The sequence below is a fragment of the Elephas maximus genome, chromosome 19, assembly GCF_024166365.1.
Source record: "Elephas maximus indicus isolate mEleMax1 chromosome 19, mEleMax1 primary haplotype, whole genome shotgun sequence".
In the NCBI taxonomy this organism is placed as follows: domain Eukaryota; kingdom Metazoa; phylum Chordata; class Mammalia; order Proboscidea; family Elephantidae; genus Elephas; species Elephas maximus.
In genome coordinates this window covers 14737391-14758148 of record NC_064837.1, presented here as the reverse complement: position 1 = coordinate 14758148, position 20758 = coordinate 14737391, and the positions used below count along the sequence as shown (strand labels likewise).

The 20758-nt window shown below is 44.4% G+C and overlaps 1 protein-coding gene across 2 annotated transcripts; it reads right to left on the bottom strand.

Annotated features, from left to right (window-relative positions):
- Window positions 1–1401: 1401 nt before the first annotated feature.
- ZFP3 (ZFP3 zinc finger protein) lies at window positions 1402–20414 on the bottom strand. 2 transcript variants are annotated; one of them, XM_049860540.1, is made up of 2 exons: window positions 20078–20414; window positions 1402–7131 (listed from the first exon to the last, which is right to left on the bottom strand). In XM_049860540.1, exon 2 carries the CDS (start codon window positions 7121–7123, stop codon window positions 5615–5617), a length of 1509 nt encoding a protein of 502 aa, XP_049716497.1. In that variant the 5' UTR covers window positions 7124–7131; window positions 20078–20414; the 3' UTR covers window positions 1402–5614. The 2 variants fall into 2 exon arrangements, with proteins under 2 accessions (XP_049716497.1, XP_049716498.1); XM_049860541.1 differs by lacking the exon at window positions 20078–20414 and adding an exon at window positions 19678–19696.
- Between the last annotated feature and the right edge of the window lie 344 nt (window positions 20415–20758).

Genomic DNA, 20758 nt, shown 5'->3' with positions numbered 1-20758 from the left:
TAGTTGAAGGGCCTGAAATGATGAGCTCCGAGGGCCTGGGCACGCATCATCTCCACATCTATCTTTTTAGTCCCTCAGTCTCCGAGGAGAGTACCTTCTTCCTAAAGCTAACCCTGCATACCGTCGTACCCTGTGTCTATTCTTTCCCACCTAAATAAATTTTAATAATCGATTACTAAATGAATATTTTAATAGGCCTGATTGAAAGGCCAAAAGAAGCTGGGCCGTGGCAAGGACTAAATGAATCTCACCCTAAGACGTAAAAACTACAGAACGACAATTCACACTGGGTTAAGAGCAAAGGCACGGATCCCAGGCCGTCGCCCACCCCCCCCACCCGGGACGTTGCCGAGCGGGGTCTCAGCAGGCGCCTCAAGCGGCCTCACGTGGCGGAGCATCCACGCGGCCGTCCCCCGAGCTCAGCCCCCCAATCCTATTGGTCATGGGCAAAAAGGCACCACGGACCTCAACCAATCAGCGCGCGCCGCGCTCCGCTCTGGAAGGCAGCGGTCGGTCGAGACGCGCTAGCTCCGCGGCGGGAGGGGCACAAGCGAGGAGTCCTCCCGGCTTCCTAGAGCGGCCCCAGCGACCGCTCCACTTTCGCCCGCGCGGGGTCAGTGCTCCTCTCTGTGGGGCTCTTCGTCCCGGAGGCAGATTGGCGGCCGGCTGCACATGATAGTTCTCTGGAGACCTGGCGTGTGTCGGCAAAATTGGGTCCACGAGAGGAAAACTATCTGCAGGGCGCTTTATAAAACAGTAAAAATGAGTATTCTTGTCAGCCAGCCCTGCAAGAGAAGAGTGGAGTCGCGGCCGATTCCTTGGGCTGGAAGCCGGGACGTGGGAGGGACGACCACGGACTCGGGAAGGAGGAGTGCGTTCGGGCCCTGGGGTTCGTGTCTGGGCCGCAGAGGCTTCGCCTCTTTCGCCACCAGGCTTCCTTCCGTGCACCCCTCCCAGCTCTCAGAGCCTGGGGAGAGCCGGACGCGGGCCGATTCCCCTGCAGATCGGAGCACGGAGGACTCTCCTGCCCCGCGGCGCTAACCGCCGCTAGACTGTTGTTGAAGTCCCCAAATACCTCTTAGCGCAAACCCCGGCGCCTAGCACCGGTCCTGCCACGTCGTAGGCGCTCAGCAGTGGCTAGTGAACGTGTACGGGCCTGCATTCCTGAAGCTCCCTTTCCTGCTTTATCTCCCGTTTAGGTACTACTGCGGCCGCCCCGTTTGCACGGGCTTTTCCCGAGGCTTCAGCTCCCGCCCCTTCCCAGGGGAACACCCACGCAGGTCGTTCTGACACAGCCTCATCCCAAAAGCTGAGGGATGCGGTGAGGGGGGTTATTGCGGAAGTTTTTTTTTTTTTCTTTAAGGTAAAAAGTTTGCTTTAAGAAACGTGCATGTCCGTGGATGGGTTTCAGATGGTCCACGAATTTCCTGAAACTGCATGCACGTTTTACTGGGTAGATCTGATCCAGGACCCTGCCTTAGGTCAGGGGTCACGTAGGAGACCGTGGAGTAAAGAGAGTCGTGGACAAATTAACACCAGCTGAGAAATCTCAGTAAGGTGATTAAAAAAATAATTCACCCAGATGACCCAGAATACGTTAGGTTAACTTGTTTCTCATGAAAAAGTATAATCTTCTGTGTGTGTGTAGAGTCAGTCAGTCCCTGGGTGGTGCAGATGGTTAACACGCTCTGCTGCTAAGCAAAATGTAGGTTTGAGTCCACCCACTGGCACCTACCTCGGAACAAAGGCCTGGCGACCTACTTGTGAAAAATCAGCCATTAAGAACCACATGGAGCATAGTTCTACTCCGACACACATGAGGTTACCATGAGTAGGAACGAACTTGACGCAGATGGCAAATAAATATAAACATAGAAATAGTTCTTAGAATTCACAGACACCTCCAGAAAAATCCTGGACCCTGATCTGAGAAAAACATTGGTTTAAGGAATTCAGGGGAAGTGCAACAAAATTGGTCAACGCTTGTCCCGCTATGAAGGATAAAGGATCTCCCCAAATAGAAAGGCAGAGGGCACAGCTTATAGAAAACCAGAGGTTAACAGAGCACAGCATGTTGGGGTAATTGGGTAAGAGTGAAATTTACAGAGTGAAGATGAAACTGGCATATGCCATATTAAGACTATAATGAAACATCATGTAGTTTGGGATAATAAACATTGGAAAGACATCAACTCAGTAAAACTGTAAAGAAACGCTTTATTAAAAGTTTTAGTGTACCAGTAAAATTGTTTAATTAGGGAAAGCAGAGGTATGTGAGCATAGTCGCAAATCAATCTGAAGGGTATTTCTGGGTATTTCAGTAGGACTTTGAGATTGTGGGGCCTGATTTTTTAAATGGGTCTAAAATTAAGAAAAGTTCTATCTTTTCTTTCCCCTGATAGAACTCTACTTCCAGAAAATTATACCTACCAGTCAAAATTACGATCAGATTTTGGCTCCCAAACAAAATGAAGAGGGAGGTGACAAAAACAAGGAAAATCTTCCTGAGATAACTAAGTGAGAGGTGGAAGAAGATAGGAAACAAGGTGACAGGATATGTGTGTGCAGTGTACCTAAAACCAAAAAACCAAACCAAACCCACAGCCATCGAGTAGATTCCAACTCATAGCGACCCTATAGGACAGAGTAGAACTGCCCCACAGAGTTTCCAAGGGCCTTTTGGTTAGCAGCCGTAGCTCTTAACCACTACACCACCCAGGTTTCCAGTATATCTAAGAATTACTCTTAAGAACTGTATATACCATGGGAGATCCTTCTTGAGATATGTGATACGAGACCCTCATTCGCAAATACAATAAAAGTCACTAAATTGCCTCCTAATTCTACTCTGTCCTCTAGGGTGGCTATGAATGGGAACCAAGAACCAACTCAATGGCAGATGACAACGTTTGAATGAGTGGATTGTTAAAGGGTTTTTTGTTTTGCTGAGCAGTGAGGGGTTAAGAATGTAATTGAGCTGAGGGATGGATACCTGGCAAGAAAAAAGGAGCTGAGGTGGCTGAGGCCTGTGATGGGGAGGACAAAGAAAAACCATCGGTGGCGGTTTGGTCAACAAGAGACTTCTGAGAATAAAGTGTACAGGATATACAATGTGAACCCCCTTCTCCACCTCTTACACAGCAGCTGGAGTCAGATCTAAATTATTCATGGTTGTTTGTGGGAGTGGGCTCTTTGAGGGGAGCCTGAGGAGATGCCGCATTCTATATCAGGGTTGGCAAGGGGTGAATATGTAAAAATATGCAAACACAGGAACCAGAAGTTAAAGGGATAGGTGACACCCAGGCTTCAAGAAGTGAGGAAGTTATGGCGGGGCACAATTCAAGCTTGAGCAATGAAAAAAGGAATGAGAGCACACACTCACTCATAATCATCCTAAAACCAAAACAGAAAAACAAACTCGTTGCCCATGAGTCGATTTCAACTCATAGTGCCCCACAGGACACAGAAGAACCGCCCCATAGGATTTCCAGGGAGTGAGTGGTGGATTCGAACTTTTGGTTAGCACCCAAGCTCTTAACCACAGCGTCACCAGGGCTCCAATCACCCTAAAGGAAGAGGTAAGTCAAAGAACTTTCCCCGCTAAGGGTGTGACTGCTAGAGGCAGGAGAACCTGTAAGGATGTGGAAACAGTATGCGGTCAATTGTTCATTTGTACAGCCCTGTTTCAAACCACGGGTATGAACCTGGGGAACACCTATATTGAAGTAAAGAATAAACCCACTTTATGGATTTTTATGGATTTTAGCTGTGCCTAGTTATGTTTCCAAAACATGACTGAAATCCAGTAGTGTTTAGTCATAACTAATCAAAATATTTTCAAAACATTTCACATAAGCTTTGCAATAAATCCTGGTATCCACAGAACAGCATAGCAGTTAAGAGCATAGACCAGGGGTGGAGTCTGGGCTCTAGCACTTACCAGCTCTGTGATCACAAGTAAGTTACTGAACATCCCCACCCTGTCCCTGCTTCAGCTTCCTTACCTTTTAAATGGGCAACCACATCATTGGTGGTGGCACAACTCTGTACATCAGCTAAAACACATTCAGTTGAACATTTAAAACAGGTGAATTTTATGGTATGTAAATTAAACCCCAATAAAGCTGTTTAAAAGAGTGCCCTCCTCATAGAGATGCTATGAAAAAACCTAATGCATATAAAGTGGCACTGTGCCTGGCATCAGTAAACACTCAATAAATTATTAGTGATCAGCATTAGTGTAACAGACTACAGAACACTGAAGATACATAAAGTTAGATTTTTTTTTTTAAATCAAGAAATTATTGGCCTGGTTGAAACTTCAGAGATCATTAAGTTCAAGTCTCATTCTACAGCTAAGAAAATTAGGGACCAGACAGATGAAGTGCCTAATCAAGATGTAGCTCTAAGGCCAGACCACAGGCCTCCTTGAATCCATTAGTGCAATTCCCACTACTACCCACTGCCTCAGAAATGCGGACATGTGAAAAATCAAGGATGTGTTTCCTCAAAGGAGAAATAACACATAGGAAAACAGAAAAATCATGTAGAGATGTTGAAGAGAATTCCAAAGTCAATGGGCAAATGGAGAAGGGGCTGTCACATCCTGGCCTATCATCAACCAGGGCCTACAGCAGTGGGGTCCAGGTTATGAGAGCTTAAGTGCTTTGGCAAGGCCAGGCCCTGGTCACTCTGGTGAACGGGCTCATCATTGTACCCAGGTACCTGGAGAAGGTGAAGCTGCACAGTCTTCTCTGCTACATCCCGACATGGGATCTGTCAGCAGTGGCAGGACCTGGGGCCAAAAATCAATGCAGCAGGGTTCTTGGGTGCAGTCAGTCTGGGCAGCCCTGAAGTGGGGAACGGCTGCTAAGGAACTGTTTCTGCCCACTGCTGAGGAGTCTGAGATCATGTATTTATCCCCTGGCCTTGTCTAATAAGCCCCTCTGAATTTTAAGGGCCTTCACTTACAATCCTGTCAATTGCCTGTGAGTTTCCTTCATCTGCCATCTTCGAATGAATGAGGGAACCCGCCAGGAGATGTGAAATGGGCCAAGATTCCTGCTTCTTCATTAATGCTGACATCTTCTAAAGGAACTTGATAGCATGGTTGGAAGGTTTTGAGGCTAATAAAAGCTTACTACACTATCCAATGCTACAAAGTGAATAGAAGCATAAGATGTGTCTTCTAGGCCATGACTTTCTAACATTTCAGGGAATAACATTCAGTGAGTCAACTTTGTCATTCTTAGGAAGTGGCGGAATCATATTCCCCATTTTTCCTGAGAAGTGACGATTTAGGCTAGATGGCTGGTACAGACCGCTAATGTTATATACTCCACTGGGGAAGGAGGAGGAAGGGAGTGAAAATGGGAGAGAGAAGAGGAGAATTAAGGCCTGAAACAGCTTTTATGATTAAATTCAGTACATTGAAACTTCTCAATGAATAGTTCATAAAAGCGCCTCATCCTTTTCAACCAACTGTTTAGATCAAAATCAGTGGAAGGACAGAAGAGATTCTTGAGAATGTTCTCATTCTGAAAACCTGGGGTACAGACTGTGAACAAATTAGTAGTTGGAAGTGTTTCCCCAGAAATCTTTCCCATTTTGTAGATCATTCCATACAGTGAACGCTTTGATGTCTGAGGAGGTGAGAGCTCCGACTAAATGTCTTCTGACATTCTTGGCACTCGTAAGGCTTCTCTCCAGTGTGAATTCTCTGATGTATGATAAGTTGGGAATGCTGGCTGAATGTTTTCTCACACTCATTACACTCATAAGGCTTCTCTCCAATATGGATTTTCTGATGGAGAAGCAGCTCAGAGTTATCCCAAAACGTTCTTGCACATTCATTACACTGATGGGGTTTCTCTCCAGTATGAATTCTCTGATGGACAACAAGGTGAGAAGTCCGTCTGAAAGCCTTTCCACACTCAAAGCATTCATAGGGTTTCTCTCCTGTGTGAATTCTCTCATGTCTAAGAAGTTCTGAGTTGCCCCTGAAGGCCTTCCCACATTCCTTACATACATAAGGCTTCTCACCAGTATGAATTCTAATATGTCTAATAATTTCTGAGTTCTGACCAAAAGTTTTCCCACATTCATTACACTCATAGGGCTTGTCTCCTGTATGAATCCTTTGATGCCGGATAAGTTCAGAACTCTGACCAAAGCCTTTCCCACATTCATTGCACAGATATGGTTTCTCTCCAGTATGAATTTTCTGGTGTCTAATAAGGCCTGAGCTATGTTTGAAGGCTTTGCCACACTCACTGCATTCATGATATCTTTCTTCAGTATGAATTCTCTGATGCTGAATAAGCTGTGAGCTAACCCTGAAGGTCTTCCCACATTCATTACATTCATATGGTTTCTCTCCAGTGTGGATTCTCTGATGTAGAATAAGGGCTGAATTCTGACTGAAGGCTTTGCCACATTCTTCACATTTATATGGTCTCTCTCCAGTATGAATTCTATGATGATGGATGAGATGTGAACTCTGAATGAAGGCCTTTCCACACTCATTACAAGCAAAGGGTTTCTCTCCAGCATGAATTCTCAGGTGTCTTCGAAGGCTTGAGTTAGTTCCAAATGTCTTTCCACATTCTTTGCATTCAAAAGGTTTCTCTCCACTGTGAACTCTCATATGCTGGATAAGATGGGAGTTCTGATTAAAGGCTTTCCCACATTCTTTACACATATGAGGCTTTTCTCCCACAGAATTCTTCTGGGTTTTGTTAGGTTCTGAATTCTCTATGAAATTTCGACCAGAGGAAACAAACGTACTAACTCCCTCTACTGTCGTATCTCCCTGATGTGTAACTAGATTTGGGCTGGGACTGCAGCCTCTCTCACTTTCATTACACTCCTGGTCTTTCTCACTTGAGGGTGATTTCTTAAAGATAATCAACTCTGATACAAAGTCTCTCTCTTGAGGAGATAGCTGCTCCACAATTTCTTCTGTGGACTCTCTCGAATGTCCCTCCAACATGTGTTCTTCACATGCTGTGCCAAACGTATGACCCTGGTAAACCACCTTTGGAAGTCTTTCTAATATTGCCCCATGTGGTTCATATTCTTCAGAAATTTCTTCCTTGGGAATCACCTTGTTCTGAGTCCCCATCTCAAAATCTGAAATGAGAGAAGGGAAGTATGTAAAGTGGCTGTCATATTTAAATGAAGCTAATGCCTAGAGTATGGTACTTTGACAGTTATGACACCACTCAAAAATACCCTAAGTACCTGATGAAACGATAGGATGCTGTTGAAGAGAAGAGATTTTGGATTATGGTGCACGTGCTGACCAAAGAGCAGATGCTGACTAAAAAGGATGGGAGAAATGATGAGAGAAGAGAGTTAAGGAGAGAAGTAGCAAGCAGATGCTACAAGGGGATGCCGATAAAAGTTCCATAAAATTAACAGTTAGTTGAGGTGGATCCTGAGGTTGGTAAGGAAAACGCTTAGGGAAAACAGTAGCCATAGTAATAGATGGGCATATGGAAAAGGTTGGGAGACTGGCAAGTCACATTATGCTAAGTGAAATAAGTCAGTCACAAAAGGACAAATACTATATGATCTCGCTTATACGAAATAAGCAAAAATATAGGAGTAGGAGGGAGAGGGAGCAGGAGAGGTTTTGCTTAGAGGGTAGAGAGTTTATACCAATGACGGTAGAATAATTTGAAAAAGGACAGTGAGACTGGTAGCAAAACTTGAATGTGATCAATGCTACTGAATTGTACATGTGGAAATTGTTGAATTGGTGTGTGTTTTGCTGTGTAAATTTTATTGCAACTAAAAAAAACCTGCCAAGTTAAAAGAAATAACTTTTGGGTTTACAGAGTATGTCTTAGTTATCTAGTGTTGCTATAACTGAAATACCCTAGCTGGATGGTTTCAACAAACAGAAGTTTATTCTCTCAGCTTAGTAGGCTACAAGCTGAATTCAGGGCACTAGCTCCAGGGCAAGGCTTTCTCTCCCTGTCAGCTCTGGAAGAAGGTCCTTGTCATCAATCTTCCCCTGGTTTAGGAGCCTCTCAATGCAGGAACCTTGGGTCCATAGGACTTGCTCTGCTCCCGGTACTGCTTTCTTGGTGGTATGAGGTTCCCCTGTCTCTCTGCTTGCTTCTCTTTTATATCTCAAAAGAGATTGACTTAAGACACAACCTAATCTTGTAGATTGAGTCCTGTCCCATTAACATAACTGCCTCTAATCCTGCCTCATTAACATCATAGAGGTAGGATTTACAACACATGGGAAAATGACATCAAGCGACAAAATGGTGGACAGTCACACAATACTGGGAATCGTGGCCTAGCAAAGTTGGCAGGTATTTTGGGGCAACACAATTCAATCCAAAAAGTGTTATGGATTGAAATGTATCCCCCCAAAATACGTGTTGTAAATCCTAACCTCTAAGCCTGTGGTTATAATCCCATTTGGGAATGGATTGTTTTGTTATGTTAATGAGGCAGGATTAGTGAAGGATATATCTTGAGTCAACCTCCTTTGAAATATAAAAGAGATTAAACACAAGCTAGAAGCAGAGATGGGGTAAGATAGATGCCAAGACACTCAGAGATCTCTAAGGAACCAGGAAGCAGTAGCTGAAGAGACAAGGACTTTCCTCCAGAGCTGACAGAGAAAGCCTTCCCCTGAAGCTGATGCCCTGAATTCAGACTTCTAGCCTCCTAAAAAGCTGTGAGAAAATAAATATGTTGGTTAAAGCCATCCACTTGCAGTACTTCTGTTATAGCAGCACTAGATAACTAAGACAGAATCTGGTATCGAGAAGTGGGGATGCTCCTCTAACAAATACCTAAAATGCGGAAGTGGTTTTGGAAGAGTTTTAAGGTACCTAATAGTAAAAGCCTAGATTGCCTTGAAGAGGTTGATCTCCAATTATGATCTCAAAGGCAGTTCTGGAGAGGGCTCAGAAGGAAGTGAAGAGAGCTCTAAAGAAAGTCTCCATCGTCTTAGAGAACACATATGGCACCAGCAACAGAATGTTGCTAGAAATGTGGATGTTAAATGTGCTTGTGTTGAGGCTTTAAAAGAAAATGATGAACACGTGATTGGACAATGGAGGAATGGTGATGCTTTTTATGCAGTGGCAAAGAACTTGCCTCAATTATGTTCAAATGTTTGGTGTAAGGTAGAACTCGTAAGTGATAAACTAGGATATCTGGCTGAGGAGATTTCTATGCAAGATTTTAAAGAGGCTATGTGGTTTCTCCTTGCTGCTTATAGTAAAATGTGAGAGGAAAGAGATGGACTTAAAAATGAACTGTGCAAAATGAAAACAAAACTTAAAGGTTTAGAAAATTCTGCTGTACAAACTAAGGACATGTGTCCTAGGATTTTCACCAAGGATGTGGCTATATAATCTTTTGTTAAAGAGCTTAAGCCTGTGACCGATGGATCCAACCAACTACCACAGCAGAAAACCCATCAGCTTAGACTTAAGGGGACAGAAAAGAATGAAAGTAGAGAATGTTGTCTGCCTCTTGGAATTCTACAGGCCGGGAACAGGCCAAAGGAGCTACATCTGTTGTCCTCCAAGAAAAGAAAAGGACTATCCCTGGGGCAGCTCGGAGATCAGCAGAACTGTTGGAAGAAGCACAGGAAGCAGAGCCTTCTCAGTTTCAAAGGGTGGGGACACAGCCTCCTGGATTTCAAAGGATGGGGCCACAGCCTCCAAGGTTTCAAAGAGTCAGATCTTCACCAACTCGGTTCCAGAGTGTAGGGTTGCTGGAATGTGGGGCTGCCATTGAGGTGTGCCAGGGGGATGCAGCCACCACCCAAAGCTCAGGGGGCAGAGCTGCCATGCCCAAAGGGCAGAAGAATGGAGCCTGCCAGGGCCAAGAGGGTACAGTCACCACTCGGGTAGACTAGGAGAATGGGGTACCCAAAGCCAAGAGCAGAGTTGCTGTCCCAGTGAGCCTGGTAGGCAGAGCTGAAGCCCAGGGCCAAGGGACCTCCACCCAGAATCCAGAGAGCACGGCCAACACCCAGAGTCTGGAGCGCAGGGCCATTGCCCAGATGGTTTCAGAGAACAGAAGATTATTTTCAAGCCTTGAGACCTTGTATAATTTGTTCGTCTAGATTTTGGACTTGGTTGGTATCTGTGATCCTTTCTTTTCCTCCAATTTCTCCCATTTTTAATGGAAATCTCTATCTTGTGCCTGTTCCACCATTACACTTCATAAACAGAAAACTTGTAGTCTAGATTTCATAGGTTCATAGATGAAAAGAAATTTTGCCCCAAGAAGGAATATGCCTAATGTCTCACCTATATTTGATTTAGATGATTTGGAAGACGAGATTTTGGATTTAGAGTTGATTTAAGACTTTTGGGTTGATGTGATGGGGTGAATATGTTTTGCATGTGGCAAGGACATGAATTTTGGGGGGCCAAAGGGTGGAATGTTATGGACTGAACTGTGTCCCTGAAAAACATGTGTTGTAAATTCTAACCTCTATGCCTGTGGTTATAATACCACTTGGGAATGGGTTGTCTTTTTTAGGTTAGTCAGTCTCTTTTCAGTTATAAAAGAGATTAAACAAGCAAGCAAGCAAGTAGAGAGGAGGAGACAGATGCCAAGACACACGGAGATCTCCAAGGAACCAAGAAACAGATGCTGAAGAAACAAGGACCTTCCTCCAGAGCTGACAGAAAGAGAAAGCCTTCCCCTAGAGCCAGCACTCTGAATTCAGACATCCAGCCTCCTAAACTGTGAGAAAATAAGTATCTCTTTGTTAAAGCCACCCACCCACTTATGGTATTTCTGTTATATACAGCAGCCCTAGATAACTAAGACATAGAGGAGCTACTGTTAGTCCAGTCCTGTGGTACTCACTAGCTCTACAGATCAGGGATAGTATATGTAGACATTACCCATTCAAAAGGTTAGTGTGACTTAGCTATAATTAGCACAGAAGTAACTACCCCTTGGCTTTGGATGAAGTAAGGTTCTAGCATTATTTTTCTCCAGACGGTTAGTGGATTTTATCTATGCCATTTACTGAATAATTCTTTTCCCTACTGATTTGAAATGCTACCCATACCATAGTCTTAATGTTCATATATATTTCATCAATTTCTAAATTCCATTCACTTCTATTGATCTGCCTATTCCTTGTCTAAATGTTCATATATATTTCATCAATTTCTAAATTCCATTCACTTCTATTGATCTGCCTATTCCTTGTCTAATACCAAACTAAAATTTTTAATATCTGATAAAGTTATCTCTCGTTAGTCTTCTTTTTCATATCTATCCTGTCTATCCTCACATTTTTCAAGTAAATTTTAGAATAACATTATAAAATTTCCAAAATTATCCTGATGTTGTTTTTATATCCATCATGTCTCCATATGTCTTTTCATTTAGTGTGAGTTTTTCTTACCATATTTTCTTACTGGTTATTATTTATACATATAGCAATGCTGTTCATTTTTACCTACTAATTTTGTAATCAGCTCCTTTATAGAATTTTCTTAATACTTTTATGGATCTTAAAACCTGTAACTTTTTAAAACTTCTGTAATACTACAGAAAAAATTTCTAGTTGACTATCCCAAATATCCATTTTTCCCTACCTCCTCAGCAACAGAAAAATGAATGTCTTTAGTGTGGCAATAAGCCTAGTTAACTTTTTTTGCAGCTAGGTTTGGCCATGTGACCAAGTTCTGGCCAATGAGACAGTGAGATGCAAATGAACACACTTCTGGGAAGGCTCCATATGGGTGAGTGGATGCATTTCTTCACTCTCTTCTTCCATTCTCGTGCCTGAGGCATGATGTAATGGTTGGAGCTCCATCTTGGGCCTTGGGTGCACCAGCATACCCTAGGGCTGGGAATCATAGCTAGAAGGAACCTGAGTCCCTGATGACTCCATGGAGCTGCCATACCAGCCCTGGAAATCCTGCCTCTAGATTTCTTTTGTCTAAAAATGAAATAAGCTTCTACCTTGCTTAAGCCATTATGTTTTTCTACTATATCTAGCCAAACCTACTCCTAGCTGATACAATGGCCCCAGAGATCTAGCTGTCCCCATCACAGAAGTGGGGTCCAGATTATGGGAGAATAAGCCTGGCCTCTGTCCAGGTAGTAAGCAACCTGGAGCTAATATTGATGTGGCCCTTTGCCTAGGGCAGTGTATTTGTACACTACAACACTCTGAGGAATACAATGCTCTCACCAGTAAAAGTGTTAATGTGGAAGATGATTCTCAAGGGGGAATGGGCAGTTATGAGACTTCATCCTGTAAACAAGAGAGTCATGGGTTTTTAAGCCAAGAAGTGACATGGTTCACATTCACATTAGCATTTTGGGTAGACGTGCACTGGTGGCCATTTAGTAGCTAACCTAGAAAGTACCTAGTAGCTAACTAGAAAGCAGGAAGATCAGTCAGGAGGCCGATGCAATCATCAAGGCAAGTGGTGATGAGATCTGATTAGGGCAACATTGGGGATAAGGAGGGAGAGACTAACCGGAAAAATATTTACAAGGTCAAATTCAGCAAGGCTTGGTGACTTACTGAATAAAGGTATAAAGAAGAGGGAGGAGCCAAAGATGGTGCCCAAGTCTTCTTTTGAGGGGTGGTAGCCGGATGGATGGCAGTGCCACCAAATGAGATTGGGAATACTGGACGAAAAGCTAGTTTGGGATGGAAGGTGATGGATGAGCTATTTTGGACAGAATATCATAGAGGTTATCAAGGAATCTCCAAAACATATGGGTCTCAAGCTCCTCAGTACTAGGCATACAGATTTCCCCTTCCAGACTTTCTCTCTACTTTTCTCCACCCTGCTCTCTGCCCCAAAAGACTAACCTGTATAGCATACATCAAAAGGCTCTCTGGCTTCTAGGTACATTCCACCAATGTGGAGCCCCAGCAGATTGGAAGTAAGGAGGACAGTAGGGTGAGGGTATTTATTCTCCTACTTCCTTCCTATGAGGTTGCTTGGGTTGGTGGTATCCCTTGATAAAAGGTCATTACTCCTCTCAAGGAGTCTATTCTACCTAATCTTCTCACTGTCTGGATCCCAGTAACCTCTCTTACCTCTTGCCCCTTCAGGCCCAGGGGTGGGACCATTCAACTGTTGTCAGCCCCAGGTTCCTCAATATCTTTATAATTTATAGTTAAGCCCTCTCTAAATAAACCCTCCTCAAATTGTCTAGCTTGAGTGATCTATCTGTTTCCCACTGGGGCTCTGACTGATAATAAAGGGGTGGGTTGAGGAAGAGAAGCCTGCCAAGAAGAGTGGTTACCGTAGTAAGAGAACCAGAATACGGTGTCACTGAAGTCACTGGGACAGTGACAAAGGGAATTAACAACAGTGTCAAATGCACTTAAGAGGTCCAGTAAGATAGGAACTGGAAAATGTCTCCTAAGACAATTAGATGCTCACAGATGACCATGATGAAAACAGATTCCATGGAATGGTGGAAGCAGAAGCCAGGTGACAGTGAACTGAATAATGAATTTGCTGCATCTTTCAAAAAAAAAAAAAAAGAAACTGGATGAAAAGAGGGGACCAAGATGGACAGTAGAGCAAGTGTGCTACTGGGTCAAGGAAGGATATTCTCCAATGGGAGAGATTTGAACATGTTATATTAGAAGGGATGGTCTGAGTAGCAAGCAGAGATTGAGAGGAAGGAAAGATGAAATTAGTGAAGAAATGAAGACCCTGAGATGCAGGAGGGATTCGAGTCAAGTGGTGAGGAGAGAGGGAAGTGGGTGACCTTTTACTGCCCCTTTTCTCTGCTCAGCCTCCAGACATTCACAGGGCGTTGGTAACTACCATCATCCTACCCTGTGGTCTCTCTAGTCACCCATCAGTAATGCTCTCCTCCCTTGTCTTAGGCTGGGTTCTCTAGAGAAGCAAAACCAGTAAAGCATATAAGTATATACAGAGAGAGATTTGTATCAAGGAAACAGTTCATGCGATTTGTAGAGGCTAGAAGCTAGAACGTCCCAAGTCCACGGACCAGGATAGAGGCTGCTCCTGATTCATGTAGCCACAGGGGCTGGCGAACCCAAAATCGGCAGGTCAGAGAGCGGGGCTCTTGCTCACAAGCTGTGAAGATCAACAAGATTGGCTCGTAAGCTGCTAGCTCAAGTCCCACGAACCGGAGATCAGACGAACAGGAGCCAGCTGCAGGATCCAGCACGGGCAAAAGCCAGAACCATCCTCTTATATTCAGATGCAGGCCACACACCCAAGGAAATTCCCTTTCAACTGATTGGCTACTCACAGCAGATCCCATCATGGGAGTGATTATATATAAACACTGAGAATCATGGCGCAGCCAAGCTGACATACAATCTTAACCATCACAACCCCTGACATCTGAAAGGAACCTGATCTCCTATTCTTGGAAGCTCTTCATGCTACCCTTCAAGGCGGGTTTGAATCTTCGACTTTCCCCCCTTAGCACCTTCGCTAATTTTCCCATGGAGGAAGAGAGGGCACCCCATTGAATTCTGGTAGCACCAGCAAATTTAAAAACCCAGATTTCTCCTTTTTATTGAAATTTTTTTTAATTATAGATAATATGTATCCACGTTAGAGAATTCGGCTGTTATCTTTATGTATGGTACTATCTGAGTTCGGAAGTACTGTTTTAAATGAATTTCTCTCTAATACCCATCTAAGAACAAGTTTACTTCCAACTCCCTCTGGCCTTTCCTTTTCACTCTCATCTCCCTATAGTTGTTTCCTATCTATCTTCTCTCTTACAGTTGCTTCGTATCCATCTTTACAAAGTCAGCCTTCACAGAACCTACGTTTGCACCACACCTTATGGAAAATCATTTGTCCGCAGCAAAACAAGATACAATAGAAAATCTGGTTCAAAACTCAAGTACAGAAAGTCTTTCCCAACTAAGTCTGAACTGCTTCTAATCATTCCCATTCCTTTCCTTTGCATTTATTTGCCAGTGACACAATATTAAATGTCATTTGTTGAATATCATTTATAGGTATCTCCTCATAGACAAGTCAAAGCTAATCTTCATTTGGTTCATTTTCCCAAAGGCCCAGCCATATCTTAGACCTCGCCCTCCTATGAAAACACTCCACTTTTCGTTGCTTAAATGCAAACTCTCAGCCACAATTTCCTATCTGTCTCTCACTTATTCACTTTTCTAAATCTGAAATTAGCTATTTCTGGAGAGAGATAAAACAGAGGAGGAGAGGTTGACCATTCTTGGTCTTCAGTTTGGGGACAAGCAGCAGACTTCTACTGGGTCACCATTGTTCAGAATAAAGTCTCCTCAGCTTTGCAGACCGGGATTTGTTTAGTTTTGTGTGTGTGTGTGTGTGTGTGTGCATGCGTGCTTTAGATGAAGGTTTACAGAGCAATGAGTCTCTCATTAAACAATACACATATTGTTTTGTGACATTGGTTGCCAATCCCATGATGTGTCAACACTCTCTCCTTCTTGACCTTGGGTTCCCCATTGTTAGCTTTCCTATCCCCTCCTGCCTTCTCATCCTTGTCCCTGGGTTGTTGTGTCCATTTAGTCCTGTTTTGTTTTACGGGCCTGTCTAATCTCCGACTGAAGGGTGAGCCTCAGAAGTGACTTCAGTACTGAGTTAAAAGGGTGTCTGGGGGCCATACTCTCAGGGTTTCTCCAGTCTCTGCCAGACCAGTAAGTCTGATCTTTTCTTGTGAGTTAGAATTTTGTTCCACGTTTTTCTCCAGTTCTGTCCAGGACCCTCTACTGTCATCCCTGTCAGAGCAGTTGGTGGTGGTAGCGAGGCACCATCTAGTTGTGTTGGACTCAGTCTGGCAAAGGCTGTGGTAGTTGTGGTCCACTAGTCCTTTGGACTAATCTTTCCCTTGTATCTATGGTTTTCTTCATTCTCCCTTGCTCCAGATGGGGTGAGACCAGTGGAGTATCTTAGCTGGCCACTCACAAGCTTTTAAGACCCCAGACGCTACTCACCAAAGTAGGATATTGAACATTTTCTTTATAAACTTTTGCCAATTGAGCTAGATGTCCCCTGCGATCATGGTCCCCAGCTCTCTGCCCAGTAATTCAGTCCCTTATGGAGTTTGGATACGTCTATGAAGCTTCCATGACCTTGCCTTGGTCAAGTTGTATTGGCTTGCCCAGTGTTGTGGATTTGTTTTTTCAATGCGCCTTAGGAGAGCAAGCTCAGAAAGCCTCAGTCACAAAATACTGATGTATAAACCAGAAAGTCCTGTTAATTAACAATTACAAATAAAACTTCAAGACAAACACACTGGCTGGATGAAAATCAATCAAAAAAAAAAAGCTCTAAAAATTCTTTGGTAGGCCTGCAATCACAGCAGGAAAATCTATTTAGATTAGTGATTCTTAAATAATGGTTCTTGGCCTGGATCTAAGCTAACTGTATAAGAATCAACTGGAAAGTTTGTTTAAAATAACAATTTCCAGGTCCCAACTCAGATCTCTCAGAATCAGAACCCCCAGGGGTAAGGTCATTTTTAACAAGTCCCTAGGTGATTCTGATGCCCAATCAGGTCTGGAAACCACTGTGTTAGTCAGTCTTAATGTCTGCAGTTACCACACTCTCAATCTGGTTGGTCCATCTCCATCCTCCCTCTGGTCTACAAGCAGATCAAGCACCAGGACTCTAGAAACATCGTAATTCTTGCTCAGACTTCTTTCTTTCTACCCTCCATCTTGATTGCCCCTCTTATCCTAGACTTCGGAGAACACACAGGACAGATATAATACAATTGACTACATACCCTTTTCTGAGTTAAAAATCACGTTTGTTATGCTAGCCTAACTCTAGCCATTCTGACTGGACCCGAGTTTGCTCAAACTGCCTGAATCAGCATTTACAGCGATCCCTTGTGATAGCAATATCATTTATTTCTTTGAAATTATCTGAGCCATATGCCAAAAATCACATTGTGATTTGTAGTAAAAATATTAATAAATGATCTACGATCTGATAGTCTGATTGGGTCTTCTTTAAATTTTGTTGAAAGCAAAGATTGGGACTCCAACAAATTGTCCCTTTGTTGGGACAATTTCACCCTATGATGATGTACATAGTAAAACTAAGATGGGGTGGGTGAGAAGTCTGTCTTCTTTTGTAAAGGAGGAAAAGAGCAATTGTGGAAGAGGAGGTAAGAAGAGACCTACAGGCCACAGGCCCATTCTCAAGCAGTTAAATTGTAGGCAAGGATACAAACTGAAGTCAAGCATCAGGAAATCGATTTCCATTCAACAATCTGGGTACCCATGAATATTTCAGAAAGTGTTTGTGTGCCTCCTCCACATACTCCAGCTTGAAGACTGTGGCACTACAGTATTCTAAACGAAGAATGGGTAACCAAAGCCTCTGAGGCCAGAAAGTTCAGAAGACGGAAAAAAAGGAAAAGAGAGAAGAACATTTTGACTTCAGTGTAGCATGTGCAAGGTTGGGATAGATAAGAAAGGAGAGAAGATAAGTGAAGATGCACGGGCGTTTTACTGTGAGGAGTCATGCTGAGCACTTCCTATGTGTTCTGTGCTAAGCGATTTATGGAATTTCTCTTGTTTAATCCTTGCAATCTCCTTATGAGACAAGTATGAGAAGATGAGCCTATCGGCATATCGGCATGGTTTCCTGGCTTTCTCCAACAGCATGTTTGGCAGACCCAAAGCAGGCTGGGACTCTGGGAAGATATGTGGAAGACTGAAGGAGTGAGGACTTGAAGATGTTGGCCAGGACATAGTTGAGATGACTGAGTGAGATAGGGAGGTAAATGAAGTCTGTGTGCCCGTGCGCGTGTGTATACAGTGGTTGCTAACAGATGAAGAGTACAGAAAGGAGTAGAATGTGATGAACACACAGAACCAAGAGAAAGTATCCAGGAAATTGTGATGAGGTTACTCTTCAAAACTAAACTCATGAAAACCTGAAAATTTTATTTTGAAATGTCAAAATATATAACATCCATTGAAACTATTCAACCTTATGATGAAAAATTATGAGACATTTTGGAGCTTACCAATGTGTACAGAGATACAAAGCTTTCAAAATTACTCTGTGGGGTATTTGAGCAAAAAAGTTTACAGAGGCCTTGCTCTGTTTGCAAGAGATCTGACCTCACTCAAGAGCTCCAGAAATGAGCCCCTATTGAGTCAAATTAATACCATCCCCTTGTAAATGGACATTTTATCAGGAGGGATCAGTCCCTGTTGGAGGACATCATGCTTGGTAGAGGGTCAATGAAAAAGAGGAAGACCCTCAACAAGATGGACTGACACAGTGACTGCAACAATGGGCTCAAGAATAGCAGTGATCGTGAGGATGGTACAGGACTGGACGGTGTTTCATTCTGTTGTACATAGGGTCACTATGAGTCGGAACCAAATCAACAGCACCTAACAACAACTCTTGTTAAGTGACTGGTTGAGAAACAGCAGGGATTGGTTCAGGAATAGACATGACTTCATCTGGGTCAATGATATTCTAAGGAAGTTTGTTGAGAGCTTCTGGGAATAGTCTACTGCATCCTGAGAGAGCCACAGGAAAAGACTTCCTCTGTATATTGTTGCCTGGAACTGCTGCTGCCATCTCACTAGCAGCTTATGGATGAAGGCAGGAAAAGCTAAGAAAATCGAGAGGAAATGGAGCCAGAGACACTAGATTAAGTTAGTCCTGAAACTGCTATACCTCTTGACTCCTAGCTATGTGAGCTTAAACCCTTGCATATTTTTAAGCCAGCTTGAGTTGGGTTGTTACTTACAGACTAAAGCATTTTCATCCTAACAGATACAAACGCTTTCCCCTAACTCTGAAAGACCAGATCTTACCAAACACTCAATATTTAGTACAAAGATTACATCCTCCCAAAGTCTTCACTAATATCTGCAGGAAGGAAGGAAGGAAGGAAGTTCTCGGTCCTTTGAACCAGGATTTCACTGGCCCTTCTCTCATCTCTTTGTATAATAGTTATCACGTCACTTCCTGTTTATTGCTCCCCAAGACCTACAGAATAAAAACTTCTTAACATGGTTCCTGTTGCCCTCCAAGTTAGGCCCATGTCTCCCTTGTCCATCACCTGTCCTACAATCTCCAATGACTGTAAGAAGCTGTAGTCACACTCAGCTGCCTGCAGTTCAAATACTCCCTATTCTTTAAAGCGTCTCTGCCTTTGAGAACAGGTTATTCCCACTTCCTGAAATACTATTCTGCATCTTGTGCACTTAACAAACATCTACAGGACTCACCTCAAGCATGGACACCTCTATTTTCTTCCCTGACTCCAGCCCCTAAGACAGAGACAGCTCTGTCACCTTGTACGTACCCCCACTGTGCTGCTACAGTTTATTTTCTTGTCTGTTTTCTTCTTTAGACTGTGAGCAAGGATGATGTGGTATTCCCACTACCTAGCAAATGTTTGTTAATTTGTGTAAATGTCTTATCTATGCAACTAGTCTGTAATACCCTTGATGACTAACTGGAGATTTCAATCATCTTGATATCTAAAGAACCTAGGGCGTTCTCTGACACATAGCTGGTGTCAATAACTATTTGTAAAAATAAGTTCCTTCTCCCCATTTGGATGATATTTAATGATGTTATCCTCCTTTCCTCCCGCTCCCCCGCGCCCCGTTCCCGCAATCAAGAGGGCTCTCTATCAACAGTGTTCAAACTTGTCTCATTTACATACCTAACCCTCATAAATCAGAACAGGGCACAACCTGCCACTGGGGCCCTAAGTTTTGACAGTGCCCCGCCATTAAGTCCCCGTGAGTCACTTGAGGATGGACTGTCTGAGAAACTACAGCTCACATCGGCCCCCAAGTCAGGACCGAGGAACGGGCTGTCCCCCGCTTCTGCGGCTGCCAGGCAAAGAACCAGAGCTGGGACAGGCCCTGGTAACGTGCAGGCCCCACACCCTCTGTGTGCAGGTGGGGAAATGGTGGCCTGGGAACCATGAAGTCCAAGGTCACACGGCGCGCTCGGCTCAGGAACGGATCCAAATGTGGGGTTTACACTCCGCTCGCGGGCCGGGGAGTCGGGAGTCCAACGCCCTCCTCCCCCCGGGCCGGGACGGCAGGAGAGCTCACCGCAGGCCGTACCGCCCCACGCTCAGTCCGCTCGGGCTCCTGGCGCCGCTCCGCCCGCTCTCTCCGAGCCCGCGGCTGTTGTCTCGGTGTCACGGGCGACGGGCATCGGCCACTTCCGGTACCCGGGGGGCTCTCAGCCAATCAAGCGGTGCCGCACGCCGCTGAGGAACAGGTGGTCGATCCTGCCAACACCCCCTCACTTTTTCCGGCGTTGCTGTTTGCGGATTCCCGCCCCGACACGAGCCCCACCTAGCCTCCTCCTACCGAGTCGGCTCCCTGGAATGTCCTGTGCGCCGTGCCCTGTCCGCTTCAGCCCCAGGATCACTGACAAGCCGGGTCCTCCGGATTTCCTAGAGGGGCTCCAGGGATGCACTTCCGTACCGTGAGCGGCCGCTCTGCGCGCTGGCGTCGCTCTCAACGCGCTGCTTTGGGGTCCAGGAGTCAGAAGGCGCCTTCGCTTTCCCGCAAGGAGGTTTGTGCGACCCCCTTCGTGCCCTCAGTCCACATCTTCTTGTCCCGTCACACCTTTTGCCGAGCTCCGTGGGTCTGGTAAACACAGACACCTAGACCCTAGAAGCAAGCCTGTTATCTGCTGCAGGCGGAGGGAGACATGCCCTGCCATCTGGGAGGCCTCACTTGAGGGAGTGACATGCGAGCTGAAGTCTGAGGTGCGAGCAGGAA